The sequence below is a fragment of the Felis catus genome, chromosome C2, assembly GCF_018350175.1.
Source record: "Felis catus isolate Fca126 chromosome C2, F.catus_Fca126_mat1.0, whole genome shotgun sequence".
NCBI lineage: Eukaryota > Metazoa > Chordata > Mammalia > Carnivora > Felidae > Felis > Felis catus.
In genome coordinates, this window is record NC_058376.1 from 18,661,663 (window position 1) to 18,686,611 (window position 24,949).

General features: G+C 40.1%; 1 protein-coding gene across 7 annotated transcripts in view; it reads left to right on the top strand.

Moving 5' to 3' along the window:
• APP (amyloid beta precursor protein) overlaps positions 1 to 24,949 on the top strand; it is a 277,992-nt gene that overhangs the window by 115,848 nt on the left and 137,195 nt on the right. For all 7 annotated transcript variants that reach the window (XM_023238836.2, XM_023238837.2, XM_023238838.2 and 4 more), the window contains exons 4-5: positions 1,828 to 1,940; positions 4,320 to 4,513. In XM_023238836.2, coding sequence (XP_023094604.1) covers positions 1,828 to 1,940; positions 4,320 to 4,513 — 307 coding nt within the window. The remainder of the gene's footprint in view (positions 1 to 1,827; positions 1,941 to 4,319; positions 4,514 to 24,949) is intronic.

Below are 24,949 nucleotides of genomic sequence, written 5' to 3' on the forward strand. Positions count from 1 at the left end.
TACTCCGTGGCCTCCCTGCTTTCCTGGTCTACCTACGCTCGCTTGATAAAAGAGTTTCTCGGAAAAACAAACTTGAGCATGTCATTCCTGTTTAAAGTATCTTTTGGCTTATGTTGCCTCCAAAATGGTATCCAGAACCTTAAATTCTCCAGGTGGGAGTCCAACATTTTTCTCCAGCCTCATTTACTTCTGGACTCCCTTATCCACTCACCTTGTATTCCAGCCATATTGTGCTTTTGTCTCCTCTACAAATACCCTTGCCCTTTTTTCTCTTTTTTACACAAGAAATTCCCTCCTTCTGAAGGGCCTTTTGCCATTCATCCATCCATCTCTCCAGGATGCTCATGTCTGCCAGAACTGGGCCAGGGATTGGGAGCTGAATGTTAACCAAGACAGGTAACTGTCCTTACATCATGGAGCTTCCATTCATTTCTACACGGCATCCTCCCACGTATCCATTTGGACTCATCTCTGATGTTGTTTCTACTTTGAGTTTTTCCCCAGTGCCTCCAAGCGGATGTGTTCACTCTTTGGGCCCAGTCTACATGTGTTACATCTCTTCTTTATCTCGGTTACAGCATTTCGTGTCTTCATCAAGATACTGGTTGCCTGTTGTGTACAGAATCTATGCTAAAAGCTGGGGATACTTGGGGGATACTAAGTGTGGCTCAGTCGGTTGAGCGTCCAACTTCGGCTCAAATCATGATCTCGCAGTTTGTGAGTTCAAGCCCCGTGTCGGGCTGTGTGCTGGCAGCTCAGAGCCCGGAGCCTGCTTCGGATTCTGTGTCTCCCTCTCTCTCTGCCCCTCCCCCGCTCATTCTCTGTCTCCCTCTCTCTGTCAAAAATAAATAAGCATTAAATTTTTTTTTTTAATCTGGGGATGCTCTAGTGAACAAATAAAAAACTAAGCCTGTAGCTTACATATTGGAATTATCCAACTTTTACCCTCATAAGAATGTAAGCATTCTTGTAGGACTTTATGTAATATCTTTATTATGTCTGTGGTACCAGGAATGCTAGAAATAATTTGCATGATCCACATTTTCTTTAAAAATACAGCAAAAGTGTAAGGCACAGTCTTCATAATTTAATTGAATTAATCTCTGTGTGTGTGTCACATATATAAACATATGTATGTCTATAATTTTAGGAAGTAGAAAAATGCTAAATTTTGTAATAGTTTACAAACAGATTAAATGTCCAAGAAGGGGAGGGAGGGATGAATAATTATTTATATTGATTCCGCTCAAATGATTGCCCAGACAGTGTCAATCTGCATTTTTTTCCTCCTCGTTGTAATTCACTAGAAGCCTTTTGCATGATTAACTTTGCAGTCAGAGATATATGTTAATTACATAAAGATTTCGCTTAAAACATGTAGGAAGTATTTTCTTTTAATTTTTTTTATGTTTATTTATTTTTGAGAGAGAGAGCAGGGGAGGGGCAGAGAAAGAGAGGGAGATACAGAATGTGACACAGGCTCCAGGCTCTAAGCTGTCAGCACAGAGCCTGACATGGGGCTCGAACTCAAGAACCGCGAGATCATGATGTGAGCTGAAGTCAGAAGCTTAATCGACTGAGTCACCGAGGTGCCCCATATAGGAGGTATTTTAACCATCAAGGTTGATATAGCAAGAAACTGGGCTCAGGACACAGGACTCTACATTGTAACAGTACTTGTCTTTCAGTACTGGATTGATTACTTGGTCATTCAAAAAGCTGTATAACTTCTGAAGTACTTTTAGCCCTTTTTTGCTTGATATCAGCCTAGTGATAAGACATCTGTGATGCAGATGGAATGACACGAAGTGTTTTCCTTTCTTGCAGTTGGCGAGTTTGTAAGTGATGCCCTCCTTGTTCCCGACAAATGCAAATTCTTACACCAGGAGAGGATGGATGTTTGTGAAACCCACCTTCACTGGCACACCGTCGCCAAAGAGGTACCAACCATACATTTGTTCTTTTAAAGTGAAGATTTCCTAAGGAGACGTGTCATGACATGTTAGAAGATATTTTCAGGCAATAGCTATGTTGATAAACAAGTTATATTTTTTAAATTTTATTTATTTTAAGGATTTATTTATTATTATTATTTTAATATTCTTGAGAGACAGAGAGAGAGAGAGCGTGTGCGCGTGAGCCAATGGAGGAGGGGCAGAGAGAGAGAGAGGGAGACACAGAATCTGAAGCAGGCTCCAGACTCTGAGCTATCAGCACAGAGCCCGACGCAGGGCTCGAACCCACGGACCGTAAGATCATGACCTGAGCCGAAGTCAGATGCTCAACCGACTGAGCCACCCAGGAGCTCCTTATTTATTTTTTATTATTTATTTTTGAGGGAAAGAGAAAGACAGAGTGTGAGCAGGGGAGGAACAGAGAGAGAGGGAGACACAGAATCCAAAGCAGGCTCCTGGCTCCAAGCTGTCAGCGCAGAGCCTGATGTGGGCTTGAACTCCCGAACCAGGAGATCATGACCTGAGCCAAAGTCGGACGCTTAACCGACTGAGCCACCCAGGCACCCCTATATTTATTTATTTATTTTTTTAAGAACTGTTGAGGAGTAAACTTTCAGGAGTCCAAAACAGATTTAGTTAGCTAGATCTATTATGTGTCTATGCCATGTTGTATAAATCAGAAACTAGAATCTTACACTGCATAAACCTTAAAATATACCTTTTTCCCGATGATTTTTTGCCAAATTATTTTTTTTAACCAATTGCTTTCTTTTGTCATATACAAAGCTTTTGTAATTTGACCTTTTTCCCTGTCATCTCTTGGGGAATACAGTGGTGGAAGAGTACCAGTACCAGTGGTCTCTTCAGTTACGCCATCCAATTCTGTGTTCACCACAGAATTCACCATACCGCCACCTTCATTTTTCCACAGTGGTTGAATCACTGGATTCACCAGTGCAAACCTTTGTCAACCCCTGCCTTTGGCAAAGTGGACAAGACCTAAGACAATTAGCATAAAATGTCCCTTTTTATTATCATCTTCAAAAGTGCTTTGTGCCTTTGATATATTATGAAAGTGTTCTCATAAGTGTATATAGTTTTTGAGGAAGACCAGTCTCCTAGAATTAGGCTCCCTTGTCTAGTCTAGTTCATTGGTTCTCAAATGCAGTCAATTTTATTTCCTCCTCCTTCCCCAGGTACATATGCCAACGTCTGGAGACATTTTTGATTGTCACAGTTGGAAGGGGAGGTGTTACCGGCATTTGGGGGCTAGAGGTCAAAGATTCTACTAAACATTCTTCAGTGAACAAGACAGCCTCTCCTCCCTCTGTCCCCTGTCCCCAAGAATTGTCTGCTCCAAAATGTCAGTAGTACTGAGGCTGAGAAACTCTGATCTGGCTCACATAGCTTTGAAGTTGTTAGGCAGAAAACACCCCTTAAGAGTTAGCATTAATTTTGCCTTTTATAAGAAAAAACAAAAAAACACAAAACTTCTAATTTACTGTAAAACAAAAATTTCTTTATAAAAAAGAAGAGCTTTTTCAATCTTAAAAAAACAGACCAGATACTTTGAAGCTTAGCTACCCATCTAATAACCTCATTTTCTTTTCTTCTTGAGTTAAAAAAAAAAAAAATTGTTCCTAAGAAAGAAAAATGGCTTTAATTCCTATGAGGTCAAAATACAGTCTGTAATATTTTCATTGTTTATCCTTATGTGTTGAATTATTAATCTTTCCTCTGTCACCAGTGGATGCCTTCAAAGCTTTATGTTAATCTCGAGTTGTGCAAACCTCGCAAATCCCAGGAAAGCAAAAAAGATGTTGAAAGAGAAATCTCTAATTTAGACTGTAAATTTTGATTCATAGCAGAGGATAATTTCTTTTCTTCCCAGGATTGTTATTCTGGAAGTGAGCCAAGAGAGTTCGAATTTCTAGAGTAAGATACATCCAAGTGAGAGAAACTTCCGTCTGTAACGGAGATGGAAGTAGGCTGGGGATGTACATCGAGCTGTCACGTCTTCCTGATACGCTAATGACGCAAGAAAGCACTGGTTCTCTGATATCTATTCACAATACAGTTCTCTTCCAGATCCTTTTTCCCAATTAGTTTCCATTCCGGTTGTTTTTATTAATTTCCGTAATATCACAACATAGCCTTCTTAAATAAGTAATACGTAGGTTTTAAAATAAGGGTGCCAAAGTGGTCTGTGCTGAAGACACTTGTAAATCCACTCAAAAACGCAGATGGTCCTTTGCACTGTCCAACTGGCCCTCGGTACGTTGGGTCTCTGTCAGTTACGAGATTGGGGCTTTTCTTACAATGAAACCAACGCACTCTCACTGTTTCCTCCTTACCTTGCTGTAGACCTGCAGTGAGAAGAGTACCAGCTTGCATGACTATGGCATGTTGCTGCCCTGTGGAATTGACAAGTTCCGAGGAGTGGAATTTGTCTGTTGCCCGCTGGCCGAGGAGAGTGACAATATTGATTCGGCAGATGCAGAGGAGGATGACTCGGACGTCTGGTGGGGCGGAGCAGATGCAGACTATGCCGATGGGAGGTAAGGTGGCTTTTGTGTTTGCTCTCTCGTGGACGCCAGAACGTCCAGATTACAGTCTTGTTTCTTCTACAGATGTATCTTCCCGTTTCTCATTAAAGGGATCTCTGCCCACTCCTGTCCAAGTTTGCTTGTAGGAGGGAAATAAAATCTAAACCACGAAGTCCTATTATGGTAATGGCCACCTGTGTGTAACCTAATTGATCAACCACCGCTGAGTTACTTTTAGCTGTTTTATGTCGGTGTCCAAAGTTGGGATCAAAATACCACTGATGCTATAATAGGTAGTTCTGTAGAGAATTGAAATCTGAGTGAGTGACTGGCATTCTGTTTTGGTCTAGAATTTAGAAATATTCTTTAAACAAGATTTTGGAATTGCTTCATCAGTCAGTAGCTAAGTCTGAATTTTTTTGTTAGAAAGGTTGGTTTTGTCTTTCGGTTCATTTTTGTCAGTTTTTTTGGCATTTAATCATCTCTTTGTGAACGACCCCAGAGGCATTCATAAATGTTTGCTTAAAGTTCTTTATCTTTGATTCCATGATAGTTAAAAGAATTGTATTTTCACCTCTTTGAGATCTTAAACCCATAACTTCTAGATTCGTATGTTTTATTAAAAGCAAACCTCTATATTCACATCATCAAGTTATAAAACTAGAAGTTGGGGGTTAGAAAGGTCATCAGTTTCACGCTCCATCATCCCCCAGTGGTGATGATTATCTCACTTCTCCTTTTCCTTCAGGACCCCCTCAAATGTTCCCTGGTGTCACAGGTTTTCCAATAGAACATTAAGTATGAATTTGTTAAGACTGATGGTTATTAATATAAAGTTTTCTGACTTACAGAGTCAGGTACAGATCTTTTATAATGTATTTTGTAGAATTAAAAAATTAAATTTAAAAAATAATTTTACAAAAATACAACTAGATTTTTCAAACATATAAGGCATCCTAATTGTCATTTCTTACCAGTTTAATAATATCAGGTTTCCCTTTAGTGGCTATTTTCCAGTTTTACCGTAACTTTTTTTGTTAGTTAAGCTCTTTTGTGTTCCCTCTTTGCTAGATTGAGAAAAATTGTGTTCAGTGTAGCAGGATATGGAGCTAAACAGACAAATCGGGGAATTACAAAAGAGAGAAAGAAATAAGGGAAAAGCCAACTGTATGCTTCACAATATTTCTCTCTGTAAAAGTTGGAAGTTCATTAGAATAAACTCCTTCTCTGAGGCCATTAAACCCCAGGAGAGCAGGACTTGCCAATGGGAAAGCGTCTGAGCTCTTTTTCCACAGGGTGGATGGATTGTGTTCTGGGCCGTGGCTGGGCCCCCACCGGTATTCCATGAGCCAGGTGTAGAGAAACGTCTGTTGGTTTGGGGTTAATGGCTGCTTTGTCTAAAAGTTGGAATTGCCTAGTTCTTTTTGCTTTTATGATAGTTTTTTTGTATTTTTCTTCAGTCATATCTAGATTTGAAAGTTTCAGAGTGAGTTCTTGAAAGAATTCTTGTCATCGGGGCTCTTACTACATTATGCCAGTGCAACCAGTATTGAAAAGGGAATTTGAAGCTGGACAGCCATTTTCTTTGTTCATAGCCTGTTAGATACTTGATCATTCCACATCACTAAATTGACTTCGTACTTCATCAACAACCCAAATAATGGCGAGTAAACCAAGAGAGCTCCATGATTGCTGTTAAAATTAGACAGCTAGCTGTGCACTTGTAACCCTGTATCAAGGTTGGTGACCAACCATTCATGACCATTCATATAGAAGGGACTTCTGTAATTAAGAGTGGGTATTTTGGGGCACCTGGGTGGCTCAGTCGGTTAAGTGTTTGACTCTTGATATCAGCTCAGATCATGATCTCACAGTTCATGAGATCAAGACCCATATCAGCCTCTGCACGGACAGTGTGGAGCCTGCATGGGATTCTCTTTCTCTTTCTCTCTGCCCCTTTCCTGCTCATGTGCATGTGTACCTGTTCTTTCTCTTGCTCTCAAAATAAATAAAAAGAATGGATATTCTTGTTGTATCCTGAGAGTGACAGGCTTTTGCCAGGGTCTCTTTTTTCCCTCAGTTAACACTTTTTTTTTTATGTCTTATAAAACCTACTTTCTATTGGGAATAGATTTGGATGTGTCCTTTTTTTCCTTCTGCAGTCCCTTCAACTTACTGACCTAATTGAAAGCATTACTAACATGATATCTTATGAAACCTTCTCAATGGCCCTTTCTTTTCCTACACCCCTTCTCACCAGTGTTGGAAAGAGATCCATAGGGCTTCCTCATTTATTTATTACTGTTATTCAGTAATTAGATTCTTTGATATCCAATCTCTCTGGTTAATACCACTGTCTTCTGTGGCAGTCACCAAACTATAGGATGCCAGTGTATTATTCTTTAATGTTGTTTGTTGTTTTTTTAATTTGCTGTATTACCTACAACTAGGGCAACTATGCAATATATTATTCAAACCAGATTTGACCCTAGGACCACAGTGTATAAGCACAAACTGAGCTATATGGTCATATTAGCTATCTCTATCTTTAGCCATATCACCATCCAGGTTGGCAGCTAGCTGAAATGCTAGCTGGCTCCTTCCTAGTCCCCTTTATTTAAATTCCATTTCTGCTGGCTGCAACACAGATATCCCTTGGACTCTGTCATCACTTAGAAATACTGTACCCATAGGGTTTGTCAGCTTTGACATTCCTCTCTGACCAGGATCTTCTCATCTTACACCCAAAACACTCATTGAGTCTTCTTGAATTTCACCCTGCTTTCATAATCCCCTCCCCAATTCAGGCTCTTAATCCATTATCCTCTTTTTCTTTTCTTTTCTTTTCTTTCTTTCTTTCTTTCTTTCTTTCTTTCTTTCTTTCTTTTTTCTGTTTTGGTTAGGAGGGAGGACCCTTCCTAATGTGGATGGACCCGATGGGTAACCATTTCTACATATTCATTTGAAAACCCTGGAGTTGTCGATACCTGTCACATTTTCTTACCAATTTTTGTCAATCTTTTGTATTTGGGAAAAAGTAGTTTCTCCCTTTTAATGCTTCCGAGTTTTGTAAGGTTGATGTATCATGTCATGTAACCCTACCAGTTAATTCTATTTCTTATTCATGCTGTAACATCAGCTGGGATCTTAGTGTTAGTAGATGTGTCTAATTGTCATTATTTGATGACCTATCACCTTCCACATAGCAGCTGACCCAAGCCACCTTCATTCTCCTTGGTTCCTGGCATCACTCTCCTTCATGCTCCACACATGACCCCTAAATAGTCCCTTATCATGAATTTCTGCATCATGATACCTGGGAGTTTATAGGTGCTTGTACATGTTTGTTGAGTAAATTCATGAATTTTCTTGATATCGGCTTGAGGTATCTTGAGAGGTACCTCAGCATCTTTCTCTTTCTACCTTCTTCCATTTCTTTGTTTCCCATTTTCCCTGTTATGATTATGTTCTATCTGAACGCGACTTGATTACCTCCACTCCTTTTCTTGGATTTTTTTAACAAAATGTATTCAAGACTTTTTTAATGTAGTTTTAGGGTGACTCAAGTCAGCTGAGCGTCCGACTTCGGCTTTGGTCGTGATCTCACAGTTCGTGAGTTCAAGCTCCACATCAGGCTCTGCGCTGACAGCTCAGAGCCTGGAGCCTGTTTCAGATTCTATGTCTCCCTCTCTCTCTCAAAAAATTAATGAACGTTAAAAAAAATTTTAAATAATAAAGTAGTTCTAGGTGAGCAGAATGTACACAGAGGTCCCAGATATCCCTGCCCCCCTCATACATGCATAGCCTCCGCATCATCAACAGCTCCCACCAGAGCAATACGTTCGTTACAATTGACACATTATCATCCCACTTCCCTACTTTCCAGTCAGGGCCCAGCTCACCCTTGGGGTGCATACTGTGGGTTAGGACAGACGCGTAATGACATGTACCCATCCTCACGGTGTCGTACAGAGTATTTTCACTAAAATCCCTTTGTGTTTCCACCTGTCCATCCCTCCCACCCTTCAGCCCCTGGCAACCACTGATCTTCCTCTTGTCTTCGTAATTTCACCTTATCCAGAATGTCACATCATTGGAATCATACAGCATGTAGCCTTTTTCAGATGAGGTGCTCTCGCTTGGTTAGTAATATGCATTTAAGATTCCTTCATGTCTTTTCATGGCTGTCTTTCTAGCTTGTTTCTTTTTAGTGCTGAATAATACTTCATTGTCTGGATGAACACAGTTTATTTGTCCATTCATCTACTCCAAGACAGCTGGATTGCTTCCAGGTTTGGGCAGTGTGAATAAAGCTGCTGTAAGCATCCATGTGCAGGTTTTTGTGTGAACCTAAGTTTTTTGTTCCTTTGGGTAAATACCCAGGAGCCCGATTGCTGGATCATATGGTAAGAGTATGTTTAGTTACAGGAAAGCGGCAAACTGTCTTCCAAAGTGGGTGTCCTATTTTGCATTCCCACCAGCAGCGAGTGACAGTTTCTGATGGTCCACTTCCCCACCAGCTAGTGGTGTCATCAGTATTCTAGATTTTGGCCATTCAAATGGGGGTGTGGTGGTATCTCCTTGCTTTAATTTGCATTTCCCTGCTGACATACGACGTGGAGCATCTCTTTGTACGCTTTATGCCATTCACATATCCATTTTTTTTTTTTTTTAATTTTCAGTCTTCCTTATAATTTATTTGCTCCTTCGCCTCTGCCCACAGAGTGCTGTTTGTGTCCCGAACTGACACTGCCTGAGTTCAGATCGTCATTTACTGGCTACTAGACTAACTCTTGTGACTGTCCCTTACTACCTCAGCAGCTCACTTGCCCCTGTTAACCTTGGTGCTTTTTTTCTTAAAGGACCCACCATACCTTGACTTCTTATTACTTGGCATTCATTCTACCTGACCCACACACCTCTGTTTATTCTCTTCCCAGATCATTCTCCATGCCTGAGTCATGTTCCCATTTTGCGTTTCTGATCCTGTTCACACTTGGTAGAAAATACTGGATGATCCCTGCAGCCTATAGGAAAGTTCAGATTCCCTTGCAGGCCATCCAGAAGTCATTACCTGGCCCTAGCCTGCATTTCACCATTCTACGTGTGCCTCGCCTTACCTACTGCACCTGCACACCTCGACCTTTTCTTTGCCTAGGCTATCGATCCTACCTTTCTAACCCCTTCTGCAATCAAATGCTCTACCCCTGAGCTATACCCCCTCTAACCCCTTCTGAAAATGTGTTTCCTTTTTCAGAAGATGGTGTTAATACGCCACAAAGACATTTGTCAATTCTAAAGTGCTAGACCTGTAAAATCCTATGTATTTTTTAACATTCACCCCAAAAGACCCCTCTTTTACAAGTCTGCTCTGATTATCCCTTGAAATACTTTGCTTCACTGTCCTACCCTTGCTTTGTATTATTTTACTTATATTGAGTTTTCTTCCAGTTGATTGTAGTCATTTCTTTCTTTATCTGACACAATCTAACCTGTAGTTTACGTACCAAAAATGTCTTGCACATTGGTCTTCAAGAAATATTAGCCAAATTCAATTATTTATTTAAAAACATTTTTCATAGCTTTTGGTAAGGACTTCATGGCCCATAAATAGATGTTATAGACACGCTTGTGTTTCAGCTCACTTGTGTCCCTTAGAAATATAAGGTGAGCCACACAATGCACATTATACTTTCTAATAGCCACTTTTGAAAGTAGCAAGAAAAAGATGGTGAATCCATTTTGATAAGATTGAATCCAGTATATTCAAATATTATCATTTCAACACGTAAATAATCTGAAAAAGTTGTTAGTAGTGAGATATTTTGTGGGGTTTTTTCTGTTTGTCTCTTTCATACAAGGTCTTTAAAATCTAGCACATGCTTTACACCTATAGCCTGTCTCACTGGGACTTGCCACGTTCCAAGCGTTCTGTGGTCACACATGGCTGGTGGCTCCCGTACTGGACATCATAGCCCTTGATACTTCAGATTTCGAATCACTGTTTATTTTCCGTTAAGACAATGGGTTATATAGCCAGTAATACATTCTAAGGGGGAATTCTTACTTTTTTATTACTTTTGTAACTGTCCGTGTTTTTAAAATTTAAAAGAATTGTTTTGAACTTCTTACTATAGTTAGGGTATCCAGTTCCTTGTATCACTTCATTTTTTCAGTGTTTGTTAGCCCTGCAGGCGGGTATTCCTTTATCTGCATCTGGCAAAGCAAGTGGGAAAAGGAAGAACTTTTGCATCACTGACCTGCCCACAAGCTGGGCTCCTGCCAGCTGGCAGCTTCCTAGTTCCAGGAGCTAGCCCTCCTTGTGACACTTGAAATGCAGAATCAGTACAGGAATTTGACACATCTTTCTTAAAACTTCCTCTGGGGACACTATATGACAGTTTTTGAAGAGGAGAAAATGTAGCATTACTCTGATCCTCCCAGAAACAAAATTTGACCCACAGTTGAATACACTTTGTTGGTTGGTGGGTAATGAGATTTGTTTTGGTAGGAGGTGAGGGCTTTCCTGTGGCTAATGCGGCATTTAGAAGAACATTCTTGGTAGGATGAGCTCTGTGTTAATGACCTTATTGAAAAAGAGGTAAGTCTTTCAAAAGAATGAATGTGGACAAATCAGTTATTTGTAAAGTTCTTTGGTGAATAACTCAGTATTTATCTCTCCAGTGTTAACAGTGATTAAGTTCTCAGACCCCCTCAAAATACCTTTTTATGCGATCAGTAACGTAGCTTGCTTATGTTAATAGGATGCAGATTCCAACTATCATGGGTAAGAATTTTCTATTGGAAAATTCACTAGAAAACTAACATACGCAGTCTGGCCTTGTGAGTGCAGATCTGGGGTGCAAATTGCTCCCACCTGGATCCATAGAATACAACCGAAAATCCGTATCATCCACGGGGCTTGTTGAGTTTGTACAGCAAATAACATAAGGGAAGACCCTATAACAACACTTTCCCTCGTGGGAGTGGGTCCTTCCTCTTCAAAGTAGGTCCCCACATTGTTTCCCCCCAAACAAAATCTCAAATGATATAGCTTCTTGTTTTCAGGGTTGCAAACATAGATGAGTATGTTTTGAGAGGTAACCTAGTGTATCTTCTTAGATAATGAGAGGATATTTCTTTTTAATTAAAAAAAAAAACCCACTTAAAATAGATCCAGATGACTGATTGCTCTTGACTGCATCTCACTGTGCCCTTCTTTGAACTGTATTTTGTAGCTCAGGAGAGTTTTCTTTCATTGATTAAGCTTTCCTCAACAGTGTGTGTGTATGTGTGTGTGTACACGCATGTGTGGGCACCTGGGAACACACAATATCTTAACAGCACTCACTGAGCCCAGGCAACTGAAACACTTCTGACGGCCTTGCCCTGCTTTGTACCATAAAAGCCAGCCCAGCACCACTGACTTATCAAGGTACTGAGGACCCTTTATATTATTATGATTTCTTATACTTGAAATTATCTTACAAAAGTAAGAATAAAGAGATAGTGAAAAATAACTTTGTTTAGAAATTTTAATAAGAATTAATATAGTAAAGGGCCACCTTTATAGTAAAGGGGTGCCTTATAGTAAAGGGTGGCTCAGTTGATTAAGGGGCCAACTTCGGCTCAGGTCATGATCTCACAGTTCATGAGTTCGAGCCCCGCGTCGGGCTTTGATGCCTGGAGCCTGTTTCAGATTCTGTGTCTCCCTCTCTCTCTGCCCCTCCCCTGCTTGAGCTCTGTCTCTCTCTGTCTCTCAAAAAAATAAACGTTAAAAAAAATTTTTTTAAAGAATTAATATAGTAAACATTTTAATTTGAATTAAAATTTGAGTATGGTAAACCCAGATTTTTGTTACATCTTTTCTTGATTTTGAAGGTAGAGATTTCTGAAATGGGCAGCATTTTGTTTTTAATGGAACTAGCTGCTAAGCAGTCACCTGCTGCGCATGAACCTGGGCTATATTCATCTTAAAAATACCGACTGCAGATTTAAAATACATCTCTATTGGGTTACATCCTGTTGTACTTCTTGGTTTTTTTCTTGAGTTTTCACTTGATAATTGTAAAAAGAATCGATACTTTAAAACTTGGAGAGCTCACAATTTTGTTGAAGAGACCAGCCACTTTCTGTCCATTATTACAAAATATTTCTAAGTTTGGATATATAAATCCCCATGAGATTCATCAACCATTTTTTTTCTTTTCAACTTTACATTGGCTCTTTACTTCTAATCACCTTTGTACACCCTCCTGCCTTTGGTAGTTGTCTGTTTACAAACCACGTACAAAAAATTTTGTTGCCTAAACATGATAAAATTTATTATGCAAGCATCCTAAAGGAGGAGAAAATGCTGTCACACATCTTTTTAGCAAAAGTAGTGAACAGTGTCCTCCCTCCTGTGGAATGACTCCTTGGATGAGAATCCTGTATTTCCTTCTTTGCTTAGAATTCTAACACTGCTCCCTCTTCAGTTCTCCGGCCTGAGAAAATCCATCTAGGATATCATCATCTGAAGATATCTGATATCTGATATCGTCTGTGGTCTTGCCTGTGTGATCAGTTTCATTCATAGCCAAATTTGTCTAATATTTGTGAAGTACCTCCTGTCGCTTTTCTTCTGTTTGCTAATGTGGAAAGTGAGCATTTTTGATTTTCAGTTCTGTTCAATTAAAGTCTCCCGACATATTTTATAACTTCTGGAAAGGGGATGCAGTATTTTGGAAATGCAGGAATAAATAATCTGCCTGTTGCCTGTAGGCAACTCCGTCAGCCCTTCATTCTTTTTTTAAATTTTTTTTAATGTTTTTTTTTTTTTTTTTTTTTTTTTTTGAGACAGAGAGAGGCAGAGCATGAACGGGGGAGGGGCAGAGAGAGAGGGAGACACAGAATAGGAAGCAGGCTCCAGGCTCTGAGCTGTCAGCACAGAGCCCGATGCAGGGCTTGAACTCAAGACTGTGAGATCATGACCTGAGCCGAAGTCGGACACTTAACCGACTGAGCCACCCAGGCACCCCAGCTGCTTTCTTTTTTTTTTTTAAGTAGGCTCCACCCCCAGTATGGGGCTCGAACTCAAAACCCTGAGATCAAGAGTCACACGCTCCACTGACTGAGCCTACCAGGCGCCCCTATTCTTTCATTTTCGTATTATTTGGTCTTTTTCAGCATAGTTGGAAATAGTCAATGAGAAATGATGAAATAATTCTTGGAATGCTAAAAAATAGGAAAATGTTGCAAAAAATTTTAGTTACGTAAAAAGTTGCGGTGGAATGGGGCGCCTGGGTGGCGCAGTTGGTTAGGCGTCCGACTTCAGCCAGGTCACGATCTCGCGGTCCATGAGTTCGAGCCCCGCGTCGGGCTCTGGGCTGATGGTTCAGAGCCTGGAGCCTGTTTCCGATTCTGTGTCTCCCTCTCTCTCTGCCCCTCCCCCGTTCATGCTCTGTCTCTCTCTGTCCCAAAAATAAATAAACGTTGAAAAAAAAAAGTTGCGGTGGACTGGTAACAGTAATTACAAGATAAAGCAAGCTTTTATTCAATTTTTAAAAAAATAAAATCTCTCTAAAAAGGGTAAAAGCCAGACATATCAACCCTTATAAGAACTTTTCAAAATGAAACTCAAAAGGTAAAATTATGTCTAGTGGATCCTCTTGGTGTTCTGAGGGTTAATAGCTGATTTTACTTCTCAGGGGTTTATGTTTGTTAGGAGATCTCTGTGACTTGACACATTAAAATATTCAGCCTGGGGGCACCTGGGTGGCTCAGTCAGTTAAGCATCCAACTCTTGATTTCAACTCAGGTCACGATCTCAAGGTTTGTGGGTTCAAGCCGCACGGTGCGGAGCCTGCTTGGGATTCTCTCTCTCCCTCTCTCTCTCTGCCCCCCCCCCAATAAAAAACTTAAAAAATATATATGGCCTAATTTTCTGCAAACTAGGGGCCCAACACATACTAACGGAACTTTAAACAAAAACTACTAAGAAATAACATTCCAGATAGACAATAGTTAAGTAAAATTGCATCAGAAGTCTCGAAATATTTTTAAGCTGGAAATACTGAAAAAAAAAAAAATGCTAGGACCTCTGGAATATTTTTAACAACTGCTTAGCACCATTACTGTAGTTACTACTTGAATATCTTTTTTTTTTTAATTTTTTTTCAACGTTTTTTATTTATTTTTGGGACAGAGAGAGACAGAGCATGAACGGGGGAGGGGCAGAGAGAGAGGGAGACACAGAATCGGAAACAGGCTCCAGGCTCCGAGCCATCAGCCCAGAGCCTGATGCGGGGCTCGAACTCACGGACCGCAAGATCGTGACCTGGCTGAAGTCGGACGCTTAACCGACTGCGCCACCCAGGCGCCCCAACTTGAATATCTTTTGATGGCTTCGAAAAATGAAATAAAATAGAATGACATTGGAATTCTGAATGAAGGTAAGATTCATCTCTATCTGAGCTTTGGAAGAAAAAGTCCATTCTTAGAGTAGCTTTCCTATTTGAACCAAGTAACTATCTTTTGTTCTTCGGTGTCAAATTGGACGTCTTGACTACAAATAAAGAACAGCAGGACGTACAAGTTACAGTCATGAGACTTGCTCAGCCCGTTAGCTGTTGGCAAGCACTGTGTGATTGTAAGAAACAAATAAATAAACATCACTTTAGAGCTGTGGTTCTCAACTGGGAGTGATTTTGCTGCCCGAGGGACCATTGGAATTGCCTGCAGACATTTTTAGTTGCCACAGCTAAGGAGGGTGGGTGCTCCTGGCATTTGGTGGGTCGGGGCTGGAAATACTGCTTAGCACCCCTAACACACAGGGCAGCCCACAGCAAAGAAATGTCAATAGAGCCGAGGTTGAGAAACTGGTGCAGAGGTCTCGTCAGTACTGGGAAGCTTGGGAAATGATTCTTTAAAAAAACCCCAAAACCAAAAACAAACCTCCATTCCAAGATTGTGTCTCACCCTGATCTCCTGTGGGCAGAAACGCAAACACCGCAGGAATATAGGTCTCTTAAGGGCAGCTCTTGTACAGATGGAAATGCTTGAGATGAAAACAAACTTTGCAAACATCTGCCTCCATAGCTTCAAAGACCATCCTCAAGATGCACTCAAACACAAAAAAGATGATTAAGGCTTCCGATTTGGACCCAGTTACTTCATTAATTCTAATCATTATGTCATTTTTTTTCCCTTTTATTAGTATCACTGCTCTCCATTTTGACTACAGTAAATACTAACATTTTCCTGGGACAAAATGATCCCATTTGGAAGTATTTGATGTATTTAGAAATATATATGTATTTCCTATCTTTACCAAAAATGTGTTTTTCATTGCATGTAACTAGAAAAATAATTGAAGTATGATATTTTCTTAGAGGGTTTTGAGTTAGGGAAAATCACCTAGGTCAAGGTAATTTGACCTTGTTGTAAATTTTGTGTTCCTATTTGTTTTTGTTCATATGGATATGTTTTCATTTAGTTGTAGCTAAAATATCAAATCTTTGTTTTTAAATAATATTTTAAAATTTAAAAATACACTTATAGTCTTCATATCTATTCCTTTAATTATGTCTATTCCTTAAAAGTTTGTGCATCTATGTGACTATATTGTCAGACATTTTTTTTTGCTTTTTCTTTTTTTTAATATACTTTTTTAACATTTATTATTTTTAAATGTTTTTATTTATTTTTAGACAGAGAGAGACAGAGCATGAGCAGGGGAGGGGCAGAGAGAGAGAGAGACACAGAATCAGAAGCAGGCTCCAGGCTCTGAGCTGTCAGCACAGAGCCCGACGTGGGGCTCGAACTCACGGAGTGTGAGATCATGACCTGAGCTGAAGTCAGATGCTTAACCGACTGAGCCACCCAGGTGCCCCAAACATTTATTTACTTTTGAGAGAAAGAGAGAGGCAGAGTATGAGTAGGGGAGGGGCAGAGGGGGAGACAGAATCTGAAGCAGGCTCCAGGCTCTAAGTTGTCGAGAACGTGGGGCTCGAACTCATGAACCATGAGATCATGATCTGAAGTTGGAAGTTTAATTGACTGAGCCAGGCAGGCATTCCTGCTTTTTCTTTTTTTTATGTTACAGGGGCCATGCTTTTGAATTCCTTAATGACCCTAGATTTTCTTCCCATATTATATAATTGCTTGAAGGTATATTTCCAGAATTAGGATTACTGACTTAAAAGATAAGAATAGTTTTGACAATACCTGAAATGCATCTCAATAATGTTTATGCATCATTGCATACTCCCCAGTACTGGATTTTAGTTGTTGTTATTAATAACATGGCCTCTGCCTCATAACCTCCAAGCTTGTAGGGTCTTCTAGGCTGAATTTCATGAGCGTATGGACTAGGTTTTAGTGCCTTCTTATACCTTTGTCTGCACATGACTAGGAGCAATCATCGTAGATGTTATAGAGTCTTGCTGTGCGCAAACCACTGTTCTGAACACCTTGCAAATGTTAACCCGTTTTACGTTCAGAGCTTTTTTAAGGTCTATAGTTATTTGTTGAATGATTTACTGAGTTTTGTATAGGCTTTTCCAAAGTTAGGAATAAATTTGTGCTGATGTATCTGTCGGTGAAGATTTCATTTGTTTATTTTTGTTTTTTTTTTGTCTTGTGCCAAGCAAATAGTATAGGTATATCAAATACAAACTTCAGCAGAACTCACTTGCAGATTCTCATTCCCTAAGTTCTACATCAATGAAGTCTAATTAATACTCTGCACTTTTCTCATTCAGCTACATTGCTTCTATTTCACCTAAGAGCACATACAAGTCAGAACTTTAATGACTAACTTTTTTAAATTTTATGTGTTTTTGAGAGAGAGCGAGAGTGAGCAAGATAGGAGCAGAGAGAGAGAATCCCAAACAGGCTCTGCACTGTGAGCACAGAGCCCGATGTGGGGCTCGAGCTCATACACCGTGAGATCATGACCTGAGCTGAAACCAAGAGTCGAATGCTTAACCGACTGAGCCACCCAGGCACCCCATAAGTCATAACTTTAAAAAGTGATTAATTCGTTTGGCTTTAATTATTACAAAGTTTCAGATCATAAAATTTCAAACCAATAATTAATTTTTTTTTTTAATTTTTTTTCAACGTTTTTTATTTATTTTTGGGACAGAGAGAAACAGAGCATGAACGGGCGAGGGGCAGAGAGAGAGGGAGACACAGAATCGGAAACAGGCTCCAGGCTCTGAGCCATCAGCCCAGAGCCTGACGCGGGGCTCGAACCCACGGACCTCGAGATCGTGACCTGGCTGAAGTCGGACGCTTAACCGACTGCGCCACCCAGGCGCCCCTCCAATAATTAATTTTGACTGAACGATTCATGTATATTTCAGGGAAGTTAAAAGTCCTTGATTTTGACGCATTACGTATACAGTATATGTTGATTCCATAAACAAATAGTTTAATCTGCCCTAGTTAGAAGCTTTAGATTTGTTTAACACAGATGGGAAAGAAACAGGAAGGAAAATGTAGTTGTGACACATGCCTAGAAAAGACCAGAAACTGCAGAAGGCTTACTTACTCCACTTGAAAAACATCAGTTGGACCTAAACTGAGCAAGCTATTCCTTTCCAAGTTCCTGCCTTTTATTTATTTGTGTGAGAGTGGGGAGATAGAAGGTATATAGAGCCTGCTTCTACATCAGTAGAGGTCTGTCTAGTGTAATTCTCTTCCAAAGAAGAGAAAGCCATCTTACTCATATTTCTGTGCAGAATTCCCACAAAGATGTCTTTTTTTATAGAGACTGGGTTTATGAACATAGAGAAAGACACATAAAAATTGCATCGTCATTTGATCAGCAGCTAGGCCATCTAAATGCTGCTGCTATTTTGGGCTAAGGTGGTCCTTCTTTGAGTCCAGTAGGATAGAGAGGGAACTAGTTATGTAGCTTGTAAGCCCATCGTGTTAAAACTGTTTGTGGAGGGGGGAAAAATGAAACTATTTATGGAGGGGAGGTGATAATCCAGGAGCCCCAACCCAAGATAACATGTCACAGTATAGAAGATGGGAATGCTAAACTTATCTTACTCTTTTTTTAATTTTTTTTATGTTTTAATTTTTATTTTTGAGAGAGAGAGAGAGAGAGAGAGAGAGCGAGCACGAGGGGAGAGGGGCAGAGAGAGAGACACACACACACAGAATCCGAAGCAGGCTCCAGGCTCTGAGCTGTCAGCACAGAGCCCGACACGGGGCTCGAGCCCACAGGCCGTGAGATCATGACCTGAGCCGAAGTTGGAAGCTTAATGGACCGAGCCACCCAGGGGCCCCTAAGCTTATCTTATTCTGAATTGAGGACAGCCAGGTCCATGGCTTCATTTGAAGCTGTTGGTGGCCTTACAGCATAGAGGACAGGAACATGACTTCGCGGTGTCTTCATCTACCTTTCCTCCAAGAACTTGGGGGCACAATAAATACATCAACGTAGCCCATACAGTTGGGAGCATTTTTTGTACCCTACACACGAGCACAAGTTAGGAGATACTTTAAATCCATTTGTCAAGCCCCCCAGGGACGTGGACTTGGGCATTCCCTCTTCCAGAGAGAATGAAAGGTGGTCACAATGCTGGGTGCTGCCCCATATGCACTTGTTTCCCAGAAACTCGAGCAGAGGCCCACATCAGCAGATACTGAGCATAAGGGGGGAGATCGTAGTCGTGATCGTTACCGCCGTTCGCATAGAAAGTGTTTGTTAAGGCTCCATTTGTGGTAGCGCAGTGCTGGGTGCAGATGAAACCTGACTGAACTCTGGTGTGCGTGTTCCAAGGGCTCTTCTCAGAAAATAATCACCGGATGGTAGTATGGAGGGAGTGCATGTCACAAATGCAGTATTGGTGGTTTATGAAAACTTCTCGTTGAGTCATGTGGTATGTTATATACGTGTTGGCTTCCAGTTAGCTTGGGATGTGGAAACATTCATGGCCTCAGCTAATCTCAGGCTGTCTTGAAAATACAGGGCTGTTGGCGGGTCCGTATTTTTCTCTGTCTTTAAGATTGGTTTTGACAAAGAATGGGAGAGGCTTTATCTGACTAAATCTTACTTGGAGCTCTGGAGTTAAAATCCTTTGAATATACAATCTTTCAGCTGCCTTTGTGCCTTGCATTTTGAGAAAATGGTATTAAATGCTCAAAGGGGGAAGAAACTAACCACTTCGGAGGCGAATCACAAAGTGAATCATCGAAATGATAAATTACAGGCTTAAATCTTTGCCAGTGGATGAGTCAAGTGGAATGGATTTGATGAAACAGTTTGTGGCTTTGAGACATAACTGCCACCTTGCTGGCTGGCAGCTTCCAGCACTGTTTGAGGCTGCGACTGTATCACTGTGTCTTGTACTGAAATAAGGGAACTAATTTGAAAATGATGAAGAGGAGAAAAGCAGAAGCTTGCATTTTCTCTTGAGGCAACTGGCCGCCAGCTCTGAGGTCTTACTAAAAATGCTGAATTTCTGTATTTAATAAGCTTGGACCTCGTGTACAGCAAGAAGAAAAACAAATTATTTTAATAGTCTTAACCAGAGTACATTTGCGTGGCCAAACCAGTAGGGTTTGGTCTGATTTCCAAGTTTTGCCAACCGTTCATTTTGTAATAGTTACTCAGAGGGCTGGATCTTTCACTGCCAAGGAGTTTACACCGTTGAGGAAAGGAAGACCTCTTTGTCCTCCTGATGTCTTTGAATTAAACTGTTCAGGTTTCCTGGATTACAAAATAGTAAGAAAAGACGAAGAAAATCGAGAGCTTCGTGATTTAAACAGTCCTGGCAGTGGTGTCCTCACCCATGAATTCCATGTTGAAACCAACATGGAATCTGGATATTGTTATTCTCACTGTAAAACCCCTAATTCAGATGGGATTCACCATTATTCTACATGAAGGTGGCCCTTAGAAATATGTATTATTCATTTCTTTGTTTTCTTTCCCCCTTTGGCCTGAAGATCTACATCAACATGTTAATGCCCAAAGAAGTTTCTTTTACTTGAGCCATGTCGCTCATCAAATCTTTGGTAATAATAAATTGCATGCTGGAACGTTATTTGGTAGTTAATAATGATAAATTAGCTTCCAGAAACCCTAAGATAGGAAATCAAGCTATATTGTACATGATGTCTGTGTCTCCCCATCTAAGTCTAAACTAGTACCAAGAACTTATTCCAAAAAAATGAAGCAAAATTTTAAGAAGCCTCTGTATAGTTTGGAAGGAAGCCATTCATAAGGAAAATAATTTGGGGATACTCAAAACTCGTTTCTTTTGATGAGAGGTAGAAAAGAAACAAAATCTTTCCCAAGTAAGGACTAACTATAGCTTCCTTTTTCACCCTCCATATTTACCAAGTCACACTTTTCAGCGTCCCCGTGTACAGTTTCAGAGGGTGGAATTATTCTACTTCACTGACGCTGGTGGTCACGTGGACTGTCTGCCTATGTTCCCCATCTGCATGATCTCTTGATGCTTTATTTGTTTTGAAATGGTCCTAAAGGAATAGTGTTCTTTCCTCCCTTCCGAAATAGGCTCCCTTATCTGCAAATGAAATTGTTTCCTCACTTAACCTGTAGTAAATTTCCTGTAAGGAGTGAGACATGAGAACGCTAATCTTAATTAGTTCAAATTCTAGAATGCACACCATTTTTAAAGAAATGTGTTCATTACTATCAGATAAATACAGCCGCTCAATGTAATGATTTTGTATTCCAGTTATTATCCATAGTATTTTTGTCTCCCATTTGTATATTTATTTTGTGTATATATATATTTTTATAGATGCATTTATAAAAAAAACATTTATTTATTTGTAACTGAGCAAAACAATATGGTGTTGGTAACAGTATTTACTTAACTTCCCCCTCCCACCCCCGCCCCGACACAGATCATATAAATATAAGCGCATTTTTGTCTTTTGTAAAACTATATCACTGATCATATTTAAGCAGCTTCAAATGAGGGTGATTTTACTTGCATCAGATGTTATGGTTATCTTTAATCAATGAGGTTTCTGTAGGAAATAATAACATTATAAATGTAATGTTTTATTCACCGTGGCCTCTTTCCCTGATGTCTTAACTGTATACATAAACTAGTATCATACAGTTTATTTTTTTTCATACAGTTTATTTATTTATTTTTTTAATTTTTTTTTCAACGTTTATTTATTTTTGGGACAGAGAGAGACAGAGCATGAACGGGGGAGGGGCAGAGAGAGAGGGAGACACAGAATCGGAAACAGGCTCCAGGCTCTGAGCCATCAGCCCAGAGCCTGACGCGGGGCTTGAACTCACGGAGCGCGAGATCGTGACCTGGCTGAAGTCGGACGCTTAACCGACTGCGCCACCCAGGCGCCCCTTCATACAGTTTAATAGCAAGCGTCTCCATCAACTTTTTGAAGGCAGCTGAAGTGCAAACTATGAATGTTTCTGTATTTTTAAATAATCCAAGTAATAGTGGTTCCTTCAGCTCCACATCTTATAATGTCTATTCATGCCTTGTTAATTTCAAAACTAAGTGAAGGACACACTGAGCATCTTTCTGGTCGTGTTGACGCAATTGAAGACACAGCAGATGGGTGTTCATTCTCGTCATTTATGTCCTGTTTTCTACCAAACACGTTTTGCCCTTATTCTAAATCGTTATAAAGAGAACTGAATATTGAGCATCTGATAGGCTATGAATGTTTGTGTACTGACTAAATTGTTTTAGTAAAGTATAACGTGTCATTCTGGGAGGATTTACCCAAAGATATCCGAAAGTCCAGTATGGTGTTGGAAGTTACTTGAAAATACATTTGTAGGATAGCAACGTTTTATTGAGAACAACGGTAAGTCAGCCTATATAAATGATTTGTTATTGTATGGTCCTTGAGGCGTATAATTGAAATCTTCTTTTGCATTTGAGACCATCGTTTGAATTTGGTCCTAAGTTTTCTGCTTAGCGACCTCTCGCCAATCTGATGTGAGGCTGTAACTGTATCGTTGAAGGACACTGTAGATATCTGCTCCCCTTCTGTCAGCTGCTCCAATACCGGTAGTTAGGAGATTAATGCTGTCTGGTACTAAAACCATCAACATAACACTGGCTACCAGACTGCAAAAGAGATTATCATTATGATGGAAAGGGCAGTATTACATTTAGAACCATTTAATATGTTTGTAAATCAGATCTGCATAAAAAGGCACAGTGAAGAAACAGTACTCCAATGTAATAGATGCACCCAGAGAGTTTAGAAAAGACTTGTTAGTAAATACGATGATTCTGGCTTCAGAAATGTCTTCAAAGGTTTTAAAGGATGCTTTGAGCCTAATAAAGTCTTCTGGAACCTATTCCTTTACATCGAACGTGGAGAAAATTGCTGTCACCTGTTATCGTTGTACTTGCTTTCAGAACGGAGTTAAAGATATGGTAGCGTGTTGAACTAAAATGTGCAACAGGCTCGTTCATGGCGCCTTGAGTGGAATTGTAATGGGGGGCAGGCCAGGGTGGGACTGCTGGTTCCTTAGTCGGTCTACCCTCCCACCTCTTAGCTCACATAGTCAAATAGAAAAGCTCTCCTTAGGGCATAATGACTGATCTCCCACCTCTGGTTTGATAATCATGGCTGTTATAACATGTTCCTTTTTAATTAGGTCTTTAAAAAGTATTGTGGGCCTTGTAATAATTACAACCAATAGTAACAGATAATGACTTCAGCACTTTCCGTCCTGGATGAGGTTTAGAACATTATTAAAATAGGCTTTAGTGGGAAACAAGTAATGCTATTCCTATTTTATGAATTTAAATACATATGTAGGGAGTCCTTTTTATTTTAGGGAAGCAACACATTAGAAAATGTGATTTTTTTTTTTAGGATTGGAAAATAGCCGTAAAAATTAATATGGAATCAGTTTGGGCTCTTTGGGACATTTGAAATAGAAAGTCAGTAGGTATTCAAATAGCAGTAAGGTCATTCTACCCTCGACTTCTGTGTATTTGCAGATCTTCAATTTTATATTTAAATTATATTTCAGGAATAGTTCTGAGGCGCCTGGGTGGCTCAGTTGGTTAAGTGTTGGACTTCAGCTCAGGTCATGATCTCACGGTTCATGAGTTCGAGCCCCACATCAGGCTCTGTGCTGACAACTCAGAGCCTGGAGCCTGCTTCAGATGCTGTGTCTCCCTCTCTCTCTCTCTCTCTGCCCCTTCCCTGCTTGTGCTCGCTCTCTCGCTCTCTCTTTCTCTCTCTCTCTCAAAAATAAATAAATAAACATTAAAATTTTTTTTTTAATAAAAAAGAGAAATAGTTCTAAAAGAGTGATGACATCTTTAACTTTACTAATAAGTAGGGGCAGCCCCATCACAGTTTTTTAATCTTTTATTTCCTGGAATATGCTGTTCATTTGTTCCCCTTTAAGTGTTTCATACATCCTTTGAGTGGTAATCGGTTAGCCTCAAGTGGTTCTCAGGAGAATTTTGTAGTTACTGTTATTGGAAAATTGGAACCGAAGAGTTGTATACCTGTCGACACAGTAATGAAGAAGCACTTAGGTTTTACAAAACTGTTTACAGGGTAGTCACAGGACAACAACACTGCATTTAAGGTAATTGATGATGGTGGCACCAATCACAGAGGAACAAGATGCCGAGACCACACTTTAGAGCATCTCTGTACCTGGTCCGGCTTCATATAAAACTCCCTGTTGGTGCTGAAACACACATAGCAGCACTGACGTGCACGGAACATTTCATAATGAGGTAGCTTTGTCACCTCTTCCTATTTGGGGAGTGTTCTTTTCCAACATGCACATTGGTAAATTGACTCTGTGTGTCACATCTTGTCTTGAATACTATATATAGAACATCTGTGATCTTTGGCCATGAACCCTCAATAGGACTGAATATGCTCTTGCTCTATCTTTGCTATTAGTTGACAGACAAATAAGGTAGTACTTTTCCTCATAACCTCTTTATCTGCCTAATCAAAGTACCGGTGCAGACACACCCAGATGCTTCTGGGATTTCCATATAAAGCACCTTAAGGTTAATAATCCCTTAGAACCGATTCTTTTTGCTTTTTCTCGGAAGCCTTTTTTCCTATATAACTTGTTTGTCTTCATTTCCAGTCTGTCTTTCCTAGACATTCTTTGCACAAGGCTTTGGAGGTTTTCTGTTTGCTTCTTTTTAGCTCTCCTGACATCACTGTGTTTTGTTTCGCTTTGTTTTTAAATTTCTGACTCGAGTTATCTCCTTTGGATTATTACAGTATTTCCTTTACTGGACCGTTCATCTTGGTTGCTGTAATCAACACCCTTGACTTTATATACCAGTTGTATTTATTAGCCCTGGCTAGCTGGGGTGAGTCCCCCAAGTGGGAAGCTCAAATGTCTATGTGGTCAGATTGAAGAACTAAAGCCAGATGGATGGTTTCCTAATGCGTCCGGGAGAGTTCTTAGTTTCTATACCCCACACC